General features: G+C 45.1%; 1 protein-coding gene across 18 annotated transcripts in view; it reads right to left on the minus strand.

Annotated features, from left to right (window-relative positions):
* Positions 1 to 12,289: 12,289 nt before the first annotated feature.
* Positions 12,290 to 20,218, minus strand: part of LOC113897298 (tumor necrosis factor receptor superfamily member 10A-like) — a 72,969-nt gene continuing 65,040 nt past the window's right edge. For 4 of the 18 annotated variants that reach the window (XM_027549906.1, XM_027549907.1, XM_027549909.1 and 1 more), the window contains 5 exons: positions 20,121 to 20,194; positions 19,945 to 20,037; positions 19,396 to 19,644; positions 18,860 to 18,920; positions 17,628 to 17,749 (listed from right to left, as the gene is read on the minus strand). In XM_027549906.1, the coding sequence (XP_027405707.1) occupies positions 17,671 to 17,749; positions 18,860 to 18,920; positions 19,396 to 19,644; positions 19,945 to 20,037; positions 20,121 to 20,194 (556 nt within the window). In that variant the 3' untranslated portion in view covers positions 17,628 to 17,670. The other 14 variants (XR_003512313.1, XR_003512315.1, XR_003512316.1 and 11 more) reach the window with 14 other exon arrangements.

Raw genomic sequence — 20,218 nt, forward strand, 5'->3', positions numbered from 1 at the left:
TAATCTGATGCCTTTAATTTCCTTTTCTCGCCTAGTTACTCAGGGTAGGACACTTCCACTACTATGTTGAACAAGACTGTTGAGAGTGGACATCCTTGTTCTTTCCTGATCTTTTAGGAAAATCCCCGTTGGCTCCGATGGTAAAGCGTCTGCCTACAATGTGGGAGACGCAGGTTCGAACCCTGGGCTGGGAAGATCCCCTGGAGAAGGAAATGGCAACCCACTCCAGTACTCTTGCCTGGAAAATCCCTGGTAGGGGGGTCGCCAAGAGTCGGGCACAACCGACAGACTTCACTGTCACTTTTCACCTCTTTGCCACTAAGTTGGATGTTAGCTGTGGGCTTGTCTTATATACCCTTTGGCATGTTCCATGTATAACCACTGTACTGAGAGATTGCATCAAAATTGATGTTACCCTTTGTCGAAAGCTTTTGCTGCAATTATTGAGAAGATCATGTGATTTTATTCTTAATTTTGCTCATATTGTGTATCACAGTGATTGATGTGCGGATAATAAATCATGCTTGAAGGCATGATTTACATTTTATCATAGTGTATGATTCTTTAATGTATTCATCAATTTGGTTTGCTAATATTCTTTTGAGGATTTTTACATCCATGTCCACCAGGGTCAGGGTTCTCTGGTGGTTCATATGGTAAAGAATCTGCCTGCAATCCAGGAGACCTGGGTTTGACCCCTAGGCCAGGAAGATCCCCTCAAGAAAGGAATGGCTACCCACTCCAATATTCTTGCCTGGAAAATTCTCTGGACAGAGGACCTGGTGGGCTACAGTCCATGGGTCACAAATAACTGGACATGACTGAGTGATTCACACTTACAAGACTCCTTCTTGACATTCTTAATACTTAAATTTAAGATTTTATCTCAGTCAAAAATTACAGTCAAAGGCAAAAATGTCAAAAGTCCAAGAGTCCTTAGAAATAAATGACAATAAGGCATAACAGATGAAAGCAAGAAGGACTCCACATAATTTACTTTTCCTAAGAATTTTAGATCTTCAGAGGAATTCTCATTAAGCTGAATTAAAAGGCAAGCTTTAGTTTAAAATGGAAACCTTTTTTGGTATTATGTTTCTATGTTGAGACTGAAATTTCATTATTTATGTATGATATTTTAAACAATACTTTGTGGCTATTAAAATCATATTTTCAAAACCTTTAATGACATTTCTAAGCACTTATAGTGGAAAAATAACTAGGAATAGAAGATGATCCCATATAGCTTTAGATGACAGTACAGATGTGTTGGATGATAGTTTTCACATTGTATTTATTTATTTTTAATCGAAGAATCACTGCTTTACAATGTTTGGTTGGTTTTCCTCGTACAACAACACAAATAAGCCATAAGTATATTATCCACTCTGGGTGAGCCTGCCTCCCACTTCCCGCTATCCCACCCTCTAAGTTGTCGCAGTGCTCCATGCTGGGCTCCCTATATTACATAGCAACTTCCCACTAGCTAGCTATCTTGCATATGGTAGTGCCTATGTTTCAATGATACTCTCTCAATCCATCCCACCCTCTCCTTCTCCAGCTGAGTTCACAAGTCCTTCCTCTACATCTGTGTATCTATTCAGTTCAGTTCAGTTCAGTTCAGTGGCTCAGTCGTGTCTGACTCTTTGCAACCCCATGAACCACAGCACGCCAGACCTCCCTGTCCCTCACTAATTCCTGGAGTTTACCCAAACTCATGTCCATTGAGTTGGTGATGCCATCTAACCATCTCATCCTGTCGCCCCCTTTTCCTCCTGCCTTCAATCTTTCCCAACATCAGGGTCTTTTCAAATGAGTCAGCTCTTCGCATCTCATGGCCAAAATATTGGAGTTTCAGCTTCAACATCAGTCCTTCCAATAAACACCCAGGACTGATTTCCTTTAGGATGGACTGGTTGGCTCTCTTGCAGTTCAAGGGACACTCAAGAGTCTTCTCCAACTCCACAGTTCAAAAGCATCAATTTTGTGCTCAGCTTTTTTTTATAGTCCGACTCTTACATCCATACATGACTACTAGAAAAACCGAGCCTTGACTAGACAGAATTTGGGATTGGAATGAAAACTGACCTTTTCCAGTCCTGTGGTCACTGCTGAGTTTTCCAAATTTGCTGGCATATTGAGTGCAGCACTTTCACAGCATCATATTTCAAGATTTGAAATAGCTCAACTGGAATTCCATCATCAACAAAAAACTAGACAGGTTTCCATTTGACAAACTAATGTCTCTGATTTTTAATATGCTGTCTAGGTTGGTCATAACTTTCCTTCCAAGGAGTAAGCGTCTTTTAATTTCATGCCTGCAATCACCATCTGCAAGGAAAGATATAAGCATCTGAATGCAGAGTTCCAAAGAATAGCAAGGAGAGATAAGAAATCCTTCCTCAGCGATCAATGTAAAGAAATAGAGGAAAACAATAAAATGGGAAAGACTAGAGGTCTCTTCAAGAAAATTAGAGATACCAAGGGAAGATTTCATGCAAAGATGGGCTCAATAAAGGACAGAAATGGTATGGACCTAAGAGAAGCAGAAGATATTAAGAAGAGGTGGCAAGAATACACACTAGTACAAAAAAGAGCTTCACGATTCAGATAATCACGATGGTGTGATCACTCACTAGAGCCAGACATCCTGGAATGTGAAGTCAAGTGGGCCTTAGAAAGCATCACTACGAACAAAGCTAGTGGAGGTGATGGAATTCCAGTTGAGGTCTTTCAAATCCTGAAAGATGATGCTGTGAAAGTGCTGCACTCAATATGCCAACAAATTTGGAAAACACAGAAGTGGCCACAGGACTGGAAAAGGTCAGTTTTCATTCCAATCCCAAAGAAAGGCAATGGCAAAGAATGCTCAAACTACCACACAATTGCATTCATCTCACACACTAGTAAAGTAATGCTCAAAATTCTCCAAGCCAGGTTTCAGCAGTACATGAAATGTGAACTTCCAGATGTTCAAGCTGGTTTTAGAAAAGTCAAAGGAACCAGAGATCAAACTGTCAACCTCCACTGGATCATCAAAAAAGCAAGAGAGTTCCAGAAAAACATCTATTTCTGCTTCATTGACTATGCCAAAGCCTTTGACTGTGTGGACCACGATAAACTGTGGAAAATTCTGAAAGAGATGGGAATACCAGACCACCTGACCTGCCTCTTGAGAAACCTATATGCAGGTCAGGAAGCAACAGTTACAGCTGGACATGGAACAACAGACTGGTTCCAAATAGGAAAAGGAATATATCAAGGCTGTATATTGTCACCCTGCTTATTTAACTTATATGCAGAGTAGATCATGAGAAAAGCTGGGCTGGAAGAAGCACAAGCTGGAATCAAGATTGCCGGGAGAAATATCAATAACCTCAGATATATAGATGACACCACCCTTACGGCAGAAAGTGAAGAGGAACTAAAAAGCCTGTTGATATAAGTGAAAGAGGAGAGTGAAAAAGTTGGCTTAAAGCTCAACATTCAGAAAAATAAGATCATGGCATCTGGTCCCATCACTTCATGGCAAATAGATGGGGAAACAGTGGAAACAGTGTCAGACTTTATTTTGGGGGGCTCCAAAATCACTACAGATGGTGATTGAAGCCATGAAATTAAAAGACGCTTACTCCTTGGAAGGAAAGTTATGACCAACCTAGATAGCATATTCAAAAGCAGAGACGTTACTTTGCCAACAAAGGTCCATCTAGTCAAGGCTATGGTTTTTCCAGTGGTCATGTATGGATGTGAGAATTGGACTGTGAAGAAAGCTGAGTGCCGAAGAATTGATGTTTTTGAACTGTGGTGTTGGAGAAGACTCTTGAGAGTCCCTTGGGCTGCAAGGAGATTCAACCAGTCCATCCTAAAGGAGGTCAGTCCTGGGTGTTCATAGGAGGGACTGATGCTGAAGCTGAAACTCCAATACTTTGGCCACCTGATGCGAAGAGATGACTCATTGGAAAAGACCCTGATGCTGGGAGGGATGGGGGGCAAGAGGAGAAGGGGACGACAGAGGATGAGATGGCTGGATGGCATCACGGACTCAATGGACATGAGTTTGGGTGAACTCGGAGAGTTGGTGATGGACAGGTAGGCCTGGCGTGCTGCGATTCATGGGGTTGCAAAGCGTAGGACACGACTGAGCGACTGAACTGAACTGAACTGAATGTGCTGAGAGTGCTATGTCTAGATGATGGAAAAACAGTGAGGCTTCTATATATATGTATCATTTTAATCTTCTGCAGCAAATATATCTAACAAAACATATAATAAATATTATTTTAAAATATACAACGTTTGACCCTGTTTATAAGAGAGGCCTTTTTAATATGATAAAATTTACTTTAGTGTAATTATTTCCCCCAACAAACCAAATGCTTGCAAGCAAGCATTACCTTGAACAATGCTAATTTTTTTTAGACATGAACTAATCTTTTTTTTATTTTTTCACGTATTTATTTATTTTTGGCTGCACTGGATCTTATTGCTATGCTCAGGCTTTTTCTAGATACAATGCACGGGCTTCTCATTGATGTGGATTCTCTTGTTCTGGAGCATGGGCTGCAGAGCGTGTGGGCTTCAGTAGTTATGGCACACCGGCGTAGTCGCCCCATGGCAGATGGGATATCCCTGGACCAAGGACAGAACCTGTCTCCCCTGCATTGGCAGGTGGATGCTTAACCACAGGCCCAACATCAAAGTCCTAAAAAAAAAAATTTTTTTTTTTGAAAGGGGAATTCCAGGCAGTTTCTACATTTGCAGTAATCACAGTGATTCAACAGTAACAGAGTGAATTTATTCAATAGTCCCATACACTGAGCATCCAGTGTCCATGACTTTAATCCTCATTTGTTGCTGTTGTTCCATCACTCAGTTGTGTCCGACTCTGTTACCCCATGCACGGCAGCATGCCAGGCTTCCCTGTCCTTCACTATCTCCCAGAGTCTGCTCAAACTCATGTCCACTGAGTCAGTGATGCCATCCAAGCATCTCATCCTCTGTCACTCCCTTCTCCTCCTGCCCTCAATCTTTCCCAGCATCAGGGTCTTTTCCAATGAGTCAGTTCTTCCCATCAGTTGGCCAAAATCCTTGTTGTCCAAAGGACTCTCATGAGTCTTCTCCAGTACCTCAAATGATCTAGAAAAATAATTAGTATGAAATTATTGCCATTTTAACCATCTCCTGAACGTGCCTTGCTTTATTTTAGAAAACTCATTTCCAGATTTCCTGCTTCTGCTTAGAAGAAGTAAGAGAGCAGGCTGACCAAGAAATGCATCCTGGCCCAGGTCTCTAGCTAGGAACTGGGGTTTGTGTCGTGGGGTGGGAAGGTGGAACTCTGCAGAGCCTTTGTGTAACTGTGGCTTTATTAGGGTAGTCACGGGTCTAGAACAAGCTTGACTTTCAGCCAAAGCACCTCATGTTATTTTCAACTATTATAAAAGGAAATGAAAGGGAATAAGATGTAGTGTTCTGGTGCTATACTCTGCTTTTTAAAAGCAGGATGGTTATGCAGAGTCTTTGAGCACAGCAAAAAGGTTTTCTTATTTATTTTTTTCCTCCTCCTATTTATAGCCAGATCAAATTCTTGAGAAATCTAGGTAAGGGGCCGAAGTTGAGGTTAATTGGTGTTAAATCCAGGAGAATTGGAGGAAGCCAGGAAGATGGAAGAAGAAGTGGATGGGGCTGCAATCAGTAAAACTGGCTGGCACCCTCCTCCTGCAGCACACCCCTCTGAAGTGTAACCCACGGTGCTTTGTCTTCAGTCAGTCCCTCCCGCTGGCCCCACGAGGACAGGAGAGCGACTCAGCTTTGCCCACTGAGCACAGGGGTGGTTGGCCCAGTTAATCTGCCCTGTGTTAAGAAATTGGGCCTGCAGCCCAGCACACGGGGCGCCAGACCCTTCCATTCTGCGTGTTTTGGCAAAAGTGGCTGAGGATGACAGTCCAACAAATACCAAAGCTGCTTCTGATTCCAGACTCACTCCTGAGTGCATTTTCTTTTAAAGTATAATCAGGCTCCCTCCTGATTGCACTTTGTCTCAGATTGCATAATAAACATGCTTTTGTTTAAAAAATTGTTTTGCATTGTCACTTCGGAGCTATGTTGATGATATCGTATCTGAAATAGCAACAGAGTTTGGTTTTTTGTTTTTATTTGCACTCAAGCAGGGTTCTCTCTTCAAAGAAGTCAGAAGAATGACCTGAGAAGTGTCATGCTTTTGGAGGCCAACGCTAAGGTGAAGGATATTGCAATATCCAGGGAGAGGATACTTCTAAAAGATGAATTTCAATAAGATACTTTTGAGCATATTTTCCATGGGGTTTTAGTAGATGAAAAGGATCCAAATATGGAGAAGAAATGGCAACCCACTCCAGTATTCTTGCCTGGGAAATCTCATGAACAGAGGAGCCTGGTGGCCTACAGTCCATGGCATCAAAAAGGGACAGACACAACTTAGCAACTGAACAACAACAATACACAATCAGGCAGATTGTGATTTGGGGAAACACTGCTTGATGGAAATGTAGAATAAAATGGAGAGTGAAGTGACCTAGCAATATGGAGCATAGCGTTTTGGAAGAAATTAAAAGTGTATAGAATAATAGTTGCAAATATTCAAACAACAAAGTCTGTGGCTAAAGGAAAAAAAGAAAAAGATCCAAATAAAAAAAGCAAGTATTTGTAAAAACAGTTAAAGATCAAGCTTCTGAAATTCAGGTGACAATGATACTCACTGAGAGTTGTAAGCTATGAGGTCTTCATTACAGAAATCTTCTTCCTATCAGCAGGGTGTGTATAGAAGGAGAAAAGCCCATGGGGATATTGGCTTACATGAATTCGGAGAAGGTGATGGCACCCCACTCCAGTACTCTTGCCTGGAAAATCCCATGGATGGAGGAGCCTGGTAGCCTGCAGTCCATGGGGTCGCTAAGAGTCAGACACGACTGAGAGACTTCACTTTCACTTTTCACTTTCATGCATTGGAGAAGAAAATGGCAACCCACTCCAGTGTTCTTGCCTGGAGAATCCCAGGGATGGGGAGCCTGGTGGCTGCCGTCTATGGGGTCGCACAGAGTCAGACACGACTTAAGTGACTTAGCTGTAGCAATAGATTGGTTTTACGGCAGTGTCAATTAGTAGAGGCCCATAATCCACAGGCGGTTTCTCAACAAGACTTGGTTCACATGACTGTTCAGATTGCCTGAGGAATGAGCTATCTGTCCAGCAGGGGAGTCATCCACCAAGATGTGGCTGTTGGGAACTGTATCGCTGAGGACACACTTCAAGTTAAGATCGCAGACAATGCCGTCTCCAGAGACTTGTTCCCCATGGACTATGTCATTGCCTGGGGGACAATGAAAACAGGCGGGTTGGTGGACGGCCCTTGAAAGTCTGGTTAATAATGAGTTCTCCAGTGCCAGTGACCTGTGGGCCTTCAGAGTGATGCTGTGGGAGCTAGCTTTTGACTCTGGGCCAAATGCCCTACGTGGACATGGACCCCTTTGACATGGCTGCGTGCCCTAAAAGACGGTTACCTCGCTGTCCTGAGGACCTGTTTGCTGTGATGGCTTGCTGCTGGCCCTTCGATCTGGAAGGGAGAGCCCAGTTCTAGCAGCTGGTCATGTATAGCCACCTCTGCCATGTCCTGATGATAACAGATGAGTCACTAATTGCACCCCATGTTCAGCAATATATCTTGAAAGAAAAAGATCAAAGAATTTGTTCACCTGCCTTAAAACCACCACAGGTAAATACTATTAATAATCTTGTTTTTTCCTCTTAACATTTTTAAACACTTTTTTTTCAACATTTTTTCATTTCCTTAATTATTTTGCTACAATGTTACTTTTGATAACTCCCTAACATACTGTATGGGTCTAACACCAGTAATTTAACCAGGATCCCACTGGGAACATTTTAATTATTTTGAAGTTTTTGACAATTGAATAATACTACAAAAACATTTTGTCACATAAATGTCTATATGTGTGTTAGACACTGAGTTGTGTCCAACTCTTTACAACCCATGAACACTAGCTTGCCAGGCTCCTCTGTCCAGGGGATTCTCCAGACAAGAACATTGGAATGGGTTGCCATTCCCTTCTCTAGGGGATCTTCCCAACCCAGGGATTGAACCCAGGTCTCCTGCATTGCAGGCAGATTCCTCACCATCTGAGCCAGCGGGGAAGCCCAAATGTCTCTATAATCCATGATTATTTAACAAGGCTAATAGGTAGACTAAAATGGTCATTAGTGTGGATATGGTTTCAGCAACTCAGAGAATGGAGCAAAAGCCAAGTGCTTATTAAGACATTGTCTGGACACTCTCCAGGGAGGGAGGGGTGGAAATCCTGGGAAGCGGTTTGCATCAGGAAGATTCCAGACTCCTGTGGGATCGTAGCATAACGGAGGACAGAGAGAGCTGTCAAAGCCAGAGACCTTTTGCTGTGATTCAGCAGGGAGAGCATGAGGTGTGCCCTAGGGGACAGAAAAGACAAAAGAAACCAGAGGAAGAGCAGTCAAGTGCTGAGACATGGTAAAACCTGAGTCTGAGGAGTCAAGAAAAAAGAGGAAAAGATGACTCAGGACCCAGGAAAGGGATGGGTGAAAAGTCACTTCATGTTTTTGTGGAAATCTATTCCAAAAACTTAGTGTTGTATTTTCTATTTGTCCAACTCAAACTATTGGGGGATGTAAAAAAAAAATCTTTAAAAGTTTATATGTATTTAATGAAATTCCATAGACTGAATGTTTAACATCCAGGCAGAGAGACTGTGTGCACCCTGTTTATCTTTAGTACTGGGGACAAATTTCTGGCCTTTAATCCTATTATCTTCAATTTATAAAATGGACATGACATTTTTCAGATTTGCTTAAAGTTTAAGTTTTTTGAGCAAAGATTGTGGGCAACTTTGCTTAAAGGCTGTTTGGTTAACAGGACTTTTCAGGTGGTGCTAGTGGTAAAGGACCCTCCCTGTCAATGCAGGAGACCTAAGAGATGCTGGTTCCATCTCTGGGCCAAGACGATCCTCTGGAAGAGAGCATGGCAACCCACTCCAGTATTCTTGCCTGGCGAATCCCATGAACAAAGAAGCCTGGTGGGCTAAGGTCCATAAGGTTGCAAAGAGTTAGACATGACTGAAGCGACTTAGCATGCAACACGCCTTAGAAGAGAGAGGTTGGCTACTGCCCTGTAGGGACTAGAGGTTGTCCCCTGCCGATCAGGGCCATGTACTCATATTCTAGGCTTCTTTCCTCCAAAAGAGACTTTGTTTCTATTCCAGAAGAAAATACAGGATCTTTCTTACTGAGGAGGAGAGCAGGAGTAGATGTGTCAGCCATCTATTTAAGCTCTGAGTTTCACAACCTGGAATTGATGCATAAACCCCACTGCACACACAGGTACATGTGCCTCTACCCTCTCCCGCTGTGGGGAACCAGGGCTACGTTTACTTGGCAACGAAACAGTCTGATCCTTGATCCAGAGATCTCATGACGGGATGGTGTGTGCACAGTTGGCTAGCATGTATGTTTGTATGCATACACATACACTTGTATACTGGTATATACATGCTACCCAGGTATACATGCACACTCATAAAGACTCACATAAATAACTGTGGTAGGGTAACTCATTAACTCGCAAGTAGGATCTCAGACCTGTCAGAATTTCAGACAAAATACCGAGAAATGATCAACAGAAGCAGTGGGATGTCTCAAGATCAAGGTAAAAGGATGGTGACTTCCCCTCCCCCTGCCCCAGTCACTCACTTGCTCTGATGAAACAAGCCGCCATGTTTTGTTCAGCCCTGGCCTGCTGCGATTCATGGGGTCGCAAAGAGTCGGACACGACTGAGCGACTGAACTGAACTGATGGAGAGGTCCAGGCTTCCCTGGTGGCACTGGGAGTAATGAACCCGCTTGTCATTGCTAGAGACCTAAGAGATGCCAGTTCAATCCCTGAATCAGAAAGATCCCCTGGAGGAAGGCATGGCAACCCACTCCAGTATTCTTGCCTGGAGAATCCCATGGACAGAGGGAGCCTGATATAGGGTCGCAAAGGGTCTGACACAGCTGAATCGACTTAGCAGGTACACACAAACATATGGAGAGGACTGGGTTCCCTGGTGGCTCAGCCGTGAAGAATCCGCCCGCCAATGCAGGAGACTTGGGTTTGATCCCTGGGTTGGGAAGATCTCCTGGAGAAAGAAATAGCAACCCACTCCAGTATTCTTGCCTGAATTCCACGGACATAGGCGCCTGGTAGGCTACAGGCCATGGGGTTTCACAGAGTCTGACATGACTGAGTGACGACTAAACAATCAATGGAGAGGCCCACATCACAAGGACAAAGGACAGCCTCCTGCCAACTGCCCCAAGAACTGAATCCAGCCCCACCTCATGTGTAAGCTTGGAAGCACGTCCTTTTCCATTCAGGCCTTGAAGGGACCACAGCCCCAGTCTGGTGAGACTCAGTATCAGAGAACCAACCTACACTGAACCATTAGAAATGGTGATGTAATAAAGGCTGTGACAAACCTAGATGCCATTTTAGAAAACAGAGACATCACTCTGCCAACAAATATCCGTCTGGTCAACACTCTAGTATTTCCAGTAGTCGTGTACGGATGTGAAAGTAGGACCATAAAGAAGGCTGAGCACCGAAGAACTGATGCTTTGTTTAACCGTGGTGTTGGAGAAGACTCATGAGAGTCCCTTGAACAGCAAGGAAATCAAACCAGTCAATCGTGAAGGAAATCAACCCTCAATATTCATTGGAAGGACTGATGCTGAAGCTGAAGCTCCAATAGTTTGGCCAACAGATGGGAAGAGCCAACTCACTTGAAAAGACTCTGATGCTGGGAAAGATTGAAGGCATGAAAAGAAGTGGTCGACAGGATGAGATGGTTGGATGGCATCACCGACTCAGTGGACATGAGTTAGAGCAAACTCTGCGAGATGGTGAAGGACAGGGAAGTCTGGCATGCTGCAATCCACGGGCTCACGAAGAGTCGGACAAGACTGAGTGACTGAACAACAAGAATAAGACTGTAGTTCTAAAACACTAAGTTTTAGGTTAATGTCCACTAATACGTGCTCTTACCTAACCTGTAAAACTGCTCAGATGCATCCCATATGTGAAATGTTAGTCACTCAGTCATGTCCGACTCCTTGTGACCCCATGGACTGGGACTTGCCAGGCTCTTCTGTCCATGGGATTCTCCAGCCAAGAATACTGGAGTGGGTTGCCATTTCCTTCTCCAGGAGATCTTCCAGACCCCGGGATTGGACCCATGCCTCTGCATTGCAGGCAGACTCTTTATCATGTAAGCCACCAGGGAAGTTCAAGCCTGTTGATTATATAATATTGCCCCTAACACCCTCACCCCCCCCACCCCCCACCCCTCAGCTTCTCATAAAGTGTTAACAGACCTAAAAACAAATGGAGGCCAGGTCAGTCTTCTCCATTCAAGGACAACTTAGGTGATCTGATACAGGGGTCTCACACAGGCAACACTGCTTTTCAAGAATTTATTTTCAAGTAATTATAAATTCACCTCTTCCTCCTGATTTGTGATCTAAAATATTTTTCTTCCCACTCCTGATGTAATATGTAATCGTTCACAGGCAGGAGTGGGGGCAGTCAGGGGGTGTGCAGCTCTGCACGAGCACCTGTGCTCTGGGAAAGGGGACAGGGCTGGGACCACGGGGCTCCCCCAGGAAATCTAGGTGGGTGGGGGATCCTATCCTAAGGTCCAGGGGAAGGGAGTTGTGTCTCCATGAGGTTGCAGGGCTGAGCCACCAGACCCACTGTGATGAGGATGCAGAAAGGACAGCAGGGACAGAAGGGGAAGGTGGCCCCAGAGTGGCAGGAGGCTCACAAGTGAGGGGCCACAGAAGAACCCCAGCAAGCAGGGCCCCACCAGCCCTTCCCAACAGCTCTGTCAGAGCCAGTCTGCACCTCCAGGGAGCCCAGCAGGCCCAGACAGGACTCAGAGACACAGACACCACAGGGGGAGGCTGTGCAGGTGCCTGGCCAGGCTGGGGCCTCTCTCCCAGGGGAAGAGTGGGGAGGAGGTGGACAGAGGAGGGGCTGAATTCCAGTCCCCCAGGAATCTGGCATCTGGAAATCTTGAGTCAGAGCAGGAGACACACCCATGCAAGATGAGCCTGAGGCATAAAGGGGAGAAGGAAGGAGTGGGTCACACAGCAAGAACACACCCCTGTACCCTTCACTCAGAACTGCTCCAGAGAACCAGAGGATGGGGGAAAAACACACACATGCCTCTTTTTATATACAATTACATATTTAATTTGATCACAAATTCATACAATTGTATATTTATGGAAAACTATATAATTTCTAACATTTTGATAGTTCTTATACTTTTTATAACATTCCACATTTGTCAAATTGTATAAAACTATATATAAAATTATAATATTTGTATATAACATCACATATTTAATTTGGTCACAAAGTCATAAAATTGCATGTTTATATAAAATTGCAAAATTTTTATGTAACTGCCATGTAATTTGGTCACAAATTCATCCAATTGCTTATTTATATAAAATTATAAAATTTGTATATAACATTGCATTTTTAATTCGGCCACAAATTCTTTAAATTGCAGGTTTATAGAAAATTGCAAAATTTGTATATAACACTGAATATTCAATTTTATTCAAAATCATAAAATTGCACGTTTACTAAAATTATAAAATTTGTATATGATATTGCATATTTATTTTTTTTATTATTTTTGTATATTTAATGAATTTTTATTATCCAATTTTTAGATGAGATATATATAGTATTACGGTTGCTTTTTAAAAATGTTTTTAATTTAAATTTATTTATTTTAACTAGAGGCTAATTACTTTACAATACTGTATTGGTTTTGCCATACATCAACATGAATCCACCACGGGTGTACATGTGGAAATTGCATATTTAATTTGGTCACAAATTCAGTACTGAGGAGAAACCTGAACAGGCATCCAGTCTTCAAGTAAAACTTTAAATTGTAACATTTGCATTGGCATAAAGCAGTAATGCTTCCCGGATGGCTCAGCAGGCAAAGAACTCGCATGCAGTGCAGGAGACACAGGACACTCGGGTTCGATCCCTGGATCGGGAAGATCCCCTGGAGTAGGAAATGGCAACTCACTCCAGTATTCTTGCCTGGAGAATCCCATGGACAGGGGAGTCTGGCAGGCTTAGTTCACAGGGTCGCAAAGAGTCGGACACGACTGAGCGACTAAGCACCCACCGGAAAGCAACAAAGGCGTCAAGTTTCACTTTTCTTGAAGGTTCTCATTAGTAAAACACACAATAAATGTGTACAAATGAATATACATGACAAATACTGACAAGGCTGATACTCTAATGGGCACTCAAGGAAGTCTTCTGAGAAAGGGACAAGTGACCTGACACTTGACTATTTACTTTTTTAAACTGTTTTACAAATGCACATGCTTTTTGTAACATATAGGTGACAGTTTCAAATTTTATTGTATCTTATTTATTTATTTTAGCTGGGCAGACTCTTCACTGCAGCACACAGGCTCCTCTACTGTGATGTGCAGGCTCTACAGCACATGGGCTCAGTTGCGGAGCACATGCTTAGTTGTGGTGTGTGGGATCTCAGTTCCCCAACCAGAGACTGAACCCAGGCTCCTTGCATTGGGAGTGCAGAGTCTTAACCACTGAACCGCCAGGGAAGTCCCAGGAATTCATTTCTATCTCCTCCTGGGGATGAAGGCAGAGTGTCCTGCACAGAAGGAACAGCAAAGACAGGAAACACCTGACTTCCAGGAGAGGGAGGGACATCAGGGCCAGAGGGATGTAGCACCAAGACCACGGGGGTCGGCCCTTCTCAAAACACAAGAGAACTCCACACACTATATCCATTTGTACCTACATTTTAGGCAATTCCAGTTTTGACCACACCAGTCACATCAACCTTGGGAAGACAACATACAAGCCTTGAGATGGACTAGACCAAAAACCTCCCTGAGAATTGCTTCTGCTATTAAATTATCCTGCAGTGATTGGAATACTATGGAGAAGGGTTTGGCAGAAGGTTAAAAAAATAAATAAATAAATAAATAAAATACAAAACCCTAATATAGCAGGCATTTTAGGTCAGTTCTCACAGTATTTAAGAATCATCATTTCTGTGTCTTTTCTGCAGAAGGTCAAAGCTTACAGAGGGGTTGAGATCCTTAATCAGCCAATTCAAACACAAAAAGGCAATTCTGGGCTCAGAGCACCAGTATCAAGGGGGGCCCATCTAGGGAGGAGCAAGCCAACACTGAACATAACCAAGGAGCCCATCCATTCTTCCTCCCAGAAACTATGGCAGATCCTTGTCCTCTCTTCCTTGAGCCCAGATGGAATGAAGGTCACTGATAAGAGCAGACGTGACACAGAAACTATCTGACACTCATATCTAACCCACGTCCCACCCTAACCTCCCAGATGAGCAGGAGGAAGCCCAGGGAATGACAGCCCAGTTCACGGTCACCAGACACAACACGGGGGTGCCAATTCCGCTCCCTCTCTGCTCACTTGTTAACATCTCTCTATGAAAAATACAAATATTCACCCAACTATAAAGTTGACATGTTTAAAGCCTGGACCCTGAAGAAGTCGCCAGGCAATCCCAAAGTGGTCAAATTCCCCCAGCAGTGGGCTTGCTCTCCTTTATTGCTGTTCTTGTTTTGTAGGTTTTTGTTTGTTTGTTTTTGCCTCATGGCTCGTGGGATCTTACTTTCTGACCAGGGATTGAACTCAGGGCTCTCAGGGCAGAGTCCCAACCACTGAACAGCCAGGGAATGCCCTCCTTTTGTATTTCTAGTTTATTTAGATTGCCAGTACTCAACCAGGTAGCCCACATAAACCTAGAAATTATATTTGCAAAATGTTTTTCTACACATACATATATATGCACAAACATGAAAGTACCAAGACATATAAGATGTTTGCACTTTAATGATGTATATTACAAGTTACGGGGCCTCCCTGGTGGCTCAGTTGGTAAGGAGTCTGCCTGCAGTGCAAGAGACCTAGGTTCCATCCCTGGGTAGGGAAGATCCCCTGGAGAAGGAAACGGCAACCCACTCCAGTACTCTTGCCTGGAGAAACCCCATGGACAGAAGAGCCTGGTGGGGACAGTCCATAGGGTCGCAAAGAGTTGGACATGACTCAGTGACTAACACCTTCATTATAAGTTACATCACTAAATGCATACATACTAACATGAATGACAAATTTCAAACAAATACAAATAAAAACTAGAAGTCTATTAGCAGTGTGTCCTGAACTGAAAGACTGAGGTCCTCAAACGGTCAGGGCACAGCAGAGCCTGTCTCACTTTCTTCATAAACATGTTAATACTTTCCTGAGTTCCGCAGGCACTCTTGAATTGTCTCATTTGTCAACCTTTGCCCCAGCATTTCCAAGGCATCCATCGGGGTGTTGACTGAGGTCCCCTGTCCCTTCTTGGTGACTGGCAGCATCACACAAGGCATGTGGAGAGATCCAGGCCTATTCTCTGGTCACAAGGATCTCATTTCATGTGAGGCCCAACTGCCTCAGGAGCGAATCACAGAAGTCACAAGGAAAAGATAGCTGCAAACTCACTGAAGAATAGCTTCAGGCCTAGGTTGGGGGAAAGTCACAGAGACAGAGTTGGAACGGGCTTTCACAAAGGCAAAGGACCCTCAATTCAGGCCTAGACTTCAGGATGGGAACCTGAGGAGCTCCCCCTGCTGGTAAGCCTGCTGCTCTGCGCCCCTGACCTGCTTCCCAGCAGCAAACAAGCCACACAGGCACTGGGCATTGGACTTCGCCAGCAGCCAGAGCAGTTGGGGGCAGTCCAGGTCAGCAGAGAGTCCTGCCCCAAGCAGGGGATGCGGGCCCATCTGGAAGAGGAGACTGCTGTCACACAGGGAGAAGGCATCTGTGATAGGAGACAGAGGGTGGGACAGCGAGGGGCAACAGACCTCAGAGGAGGGCACCTGCCTTTCTCAGGAGGGTGAGGCCTCCTGGCTGCCACCTCTGCACTGGGGACAAAGCAAAGGCCTGGAGGGAGGAAGGTCTCCGGCCTCACACCCCGCTCGGCCTCACTGCCTGACCCTGCGGTACAGCTCGATGGGGACAGACTCCAAGCAAGAATTTAACCTTAAAATGGAGCAAACACCACCCGCCTCATGGACTGTGCTGCAGATTCAACGCTGTGTGTGTGAAATGCTGTGCATACCACCATCCACAGTACATGAGGAGGGCACCCAACACAAGTTTATATTCTCTAACAGTTACACTGAAAACATGAAAAATAACAATACTAGTTTTCATAAAATATGGTACTAACTCAAAGTATTCTAAAAAATTTCCTTTCAATATGTAATATAGATAGCTAATGGGAAGTGGCTTGATAACACAGAGAGCTCGATCCGGTGCTCTGTGATAACCTAAGGGAGGTGGGATGGGGGCGTTGGAAGGAGGCTCAAGAGGGAGGGGATATATGTGCACCTATGGCTGGTTCATGTTGCTGTACAGCAGAAATAAGCACAACATTGTGAAGCAATTATCCTCCAATTAAAAGTAAGTTAAGAATTTTTTCACTGCAATATGTAGTGTTAGCTGCTCAGTTGTGTGTCTGACTCTTTGTGACTTCATGGACTGTAGCCTGTCAGGCTCCTCTGTCCATGAGATTCTCCAGGTAGGAATACTGGAGTGGGTTGCCATTCCCTTCTCCAGGGGATCTTCCTGACCCAGGGACTGAACCCTGTTCTCTTGCATTACAGGCGAATTCTTTACCATCTGAGCCACCAGGGAAGCCCCTCAACATGTAATCAATATACAAAAAAAAAAAAAAAACTGTTAACGAGACAAATTATAGTCATTTTTTCTACCAACTCCTTGAACTACAGTATCGAGTTATGTACTACAGCTCATCAGATTTAGCCACAGTTCAGGCGCTCCACAGGGCTCCCAGGTTGCGCCAGTGGTAAAGAACCTGCTTGCTAATGCAGGAGATGTAAGATGTGGGTTCGATCCCTGGGTTGGAATGATCCCTGGAGGAGGGCATGGTAACCCACTCCGGTATTCTTGCCTGGAGAATCCCATGGACTAAGGAGCCTGGCAGGCTACAGTCCATGGGGTTGCAAGGAGTCAGACATGATTAAAGAGACTTAGCATGCATGGACAGGGGCTCCACAGCCTCCCTGGGCCAGGGGGTGCCCTGCTGGACAGCACAACCTCTCGGATGTCTCAGAGTGGGTCAACCTGGCCCTGAGCAACCAGGGAGGAGAGAGGATGGTGGAAGAGGGAAGGACAGGGAGGTGTTAGGGGCCACTGTTAGAGGACAGAGGGGTGCAGGGTGGGAAAAAGAGGAGGGGGCAGGGAGGGAATTAGAGTCCTGATGGTTCAGGGACAAGCCATCCCCTCTCTGAGTTGCCCTAACCGCTATGGAGACAGAAATTAGGACACAGTCCCTCCTCCCTCCACTCCTAATCCCCTGCCCAGGAAAAAAACACTCACTTTCAGTGGCGTCTGTTGGAACCAGCAGCCATCTTCTCCTCTGAGATCCTTCAGGGGCTGCTGGTTTCTGTAAAACACAATGGAGAGCAGCCTTGGTCTTAACCGGGGGTCCTAGGTTACAGAACTGAGCCTAGTAAACCTTGTTCTGAAATTCTGGCAGATGCAGCCATAAGCAAATCAAAACCAATGCAGGACCTTTGAGGGGAGCGGACAGAAGAGTCATTATTTTATATACAATTGTGTTCTTATAAACCTCTAATGGTTCAACAATAATACTTAAATGTGAATGTGTGGATGGATGAATGTTAAAAATTATGACAATAAATTCTATAATGAATTATGAGTTGGATAAACTCATCAGGTTATAGAACATTGTAATACAAAGATACAGCCTCAACAAGAAACGAGCAATTTACTGAAGAAAAACACACATGGAGTTGAGGTATTATAAAACTCTTAACTTAAAATGCTAACTCTTTTCATAAGAAAAATATAGAATAGCTAAAAGATCTCAATTCCTCCTAGATTAATTTATAAATTAAGGTAATACTCAAAAACCTCAAAACTATTGAAATGATACGACCCCAAACTGTAAATGTCTCTGTATGTGTGTGTGTGAGTGTGTGTGTATACATATATAATATACATATGTTTAGTCACTCAGTCATGTCTGACTCTTTGCGACCCCATGGACTGTAGCCTGCTGGGCTCCTCTGTCCATGGGGATTCTCCAGGCAAGAATACTGGGGTGGGTTGCCATGCCCTCCTCATATATATATATATATATACACACACACACATATACATAGTGAAAATACTTCTGTATGTTGACAAAGAAATTTTACTTCAAGTAGATTCAACAATACTTTTGAAATAAATGTGAAATTCCCACTATGATGAGGAACGGCTTAAAAGTATGTAACAGTCACACAGAAAAATATTATGTAGCTCTGACTCCATCACTCGGTCAGTCATGGGAGGAGTGATTACCCTTCGCCTGCCCTGTTCTAGACGAGGGATGTGGTGACAAGACAGATGAGAAGTAGCATCAGAGCTGCCAGTGGAACAGAACAGGGGGTGGGCTCCCTTCCCCTCCATGCCCTGGTCTCTCTCCAGAGCAGGGGGTGGGCTCCCTTCCCCTCCATGCCCTGGTCTCTCTCCAGAGCAGGGGGTGGGCTCCCTTCCCTCCATGCCCCGGTCTCCCTCCATCACCACCTCCCCAGAGAAGAGGAGACCTGACCCATTGCCTCTCCCTGTCTCTACCACAGTCCCAAGCAAGCAGAAGGGCCAGAGCCCCACACTCACCAACAGGCAGTCTGCTTGCTGCATCTCGGGACTGGGCGTTGTCTTCTGTCAGCTTCTTTTCCTGCCAAGGGACCAGAATGGAAAGTCAATCTCCATTGGTCAGCCTGTTGTTGTGTGCATGGTCCAGAGCCCCAGACCTTCCTGGGGGACATAAGCGCCAGAAAAGGGCCTCGAAAAAGCAAGGCACTGACCCAGGAATCACAAACCCACAAACCCCTAAGCTTCTAGGGGGAGACAGTGGGTTCTCCCTTCCCACCTACACCTGTGCTGTGCCCCCAAGTGGGCATAGACTCAGCACATCTAGGCTCTGATGATGGCACCCAGACTCTGGTGTGATGCTAAGGGGAACTGAGCAGCCCTGCCTGACACCCCCCACGCCCCAGGGCTACAGAGTGAGGGTGTTTCAAACAGTAAGGACAGGGCCAGCGCTGCCAACTAGCCTTAGGACAGCTCTCAGCAGGCCAGTCTCCCTCCTACATTCAGCCTAGAGCCCCCAGGCCAGTTGAGAGAGTCAGGGACAACAGCATAGGACAAACCAGAGACCGTGTCCACCCTGGGCTTTGTTGTGATGCAGTTACTGAGGGTCTGAGGCCGCCAGATGCTGGAGAAACCAATCACCTTGTGCCAGCACTCATTAAAGAGACCTAGAAGAGAAGAGACATCCACTGAGTGGTGGGGAGGGCACTCTTGCCGCACCTCCCTTCCTAGGGACAGGGTGCAGGTTGGGGGCTCAGACACTGAACAAAGAGCCCTGGGCCTGTGACTGCAAGCGGGACATTCTGAATCTGGAGAACCCTCAGGGAGAAGAGAGGGAAGAAAATGAAGTAAAATGAAACCCATGTAAAATTTCTGTGCAGTGCTACTGAACCACCCTCTTCTGCCTCCTCCCACCAGACTCGGCCAGGGGGAAGAGGGGACCGTCAGCTGAGTTGGGGGCCCGATGTGATCAGTTTTATAGGACCAGGTGAGGTGGGACGAGGAGGGGTTTCTTGGGGAACTAGATCAGAGACAAGCCAGGAGGAATAGGAGGATTGGGGAGATGGAGGAGGGAGCCAGCACCTCCTCCTTCTCTTCTAGAACCTCACCTTTCAAGCAGCACCATACCATACATCCGATTAGGACAGCGGTGATTACAAGTCCAATTACAATTATTGCAATCATCAGCCTTGAAGGAGGGCCTGAGGAGGGAGAGGGAGTAATGGGTAGTCTCTGGCTCATGGTTGCTCTCCAGGAACTGGAGCCTCCCCATGGGCCGGGGTACCTGATTCTTGGTCCACACAATTGATGTTGCTCCAGGGGGTACAGTCCATAACCATGATCTTCCCATCAGGGCACCTGGGTACAGACACAGGAGGACCC

The sequence above is a fragment of the Bos indicus x Bos taurus genome, chromosome 8 (genome assembly GCF_003369695.1).
Source record: "Bos indicus x Bos taurus breed Angus x Brahman F1 hybrid chromosome 8, Bos_hybrid_MaternalHap_v2.0, whole genome shotgun sequence".
NCBI classification, from domain to species: domain Eukaryota; kingdom Metazoa; phylum Chordata; class Mammalia; order Artiodactyla; family Bovidae; genus Bos; species Bos indicus x Bos taurus.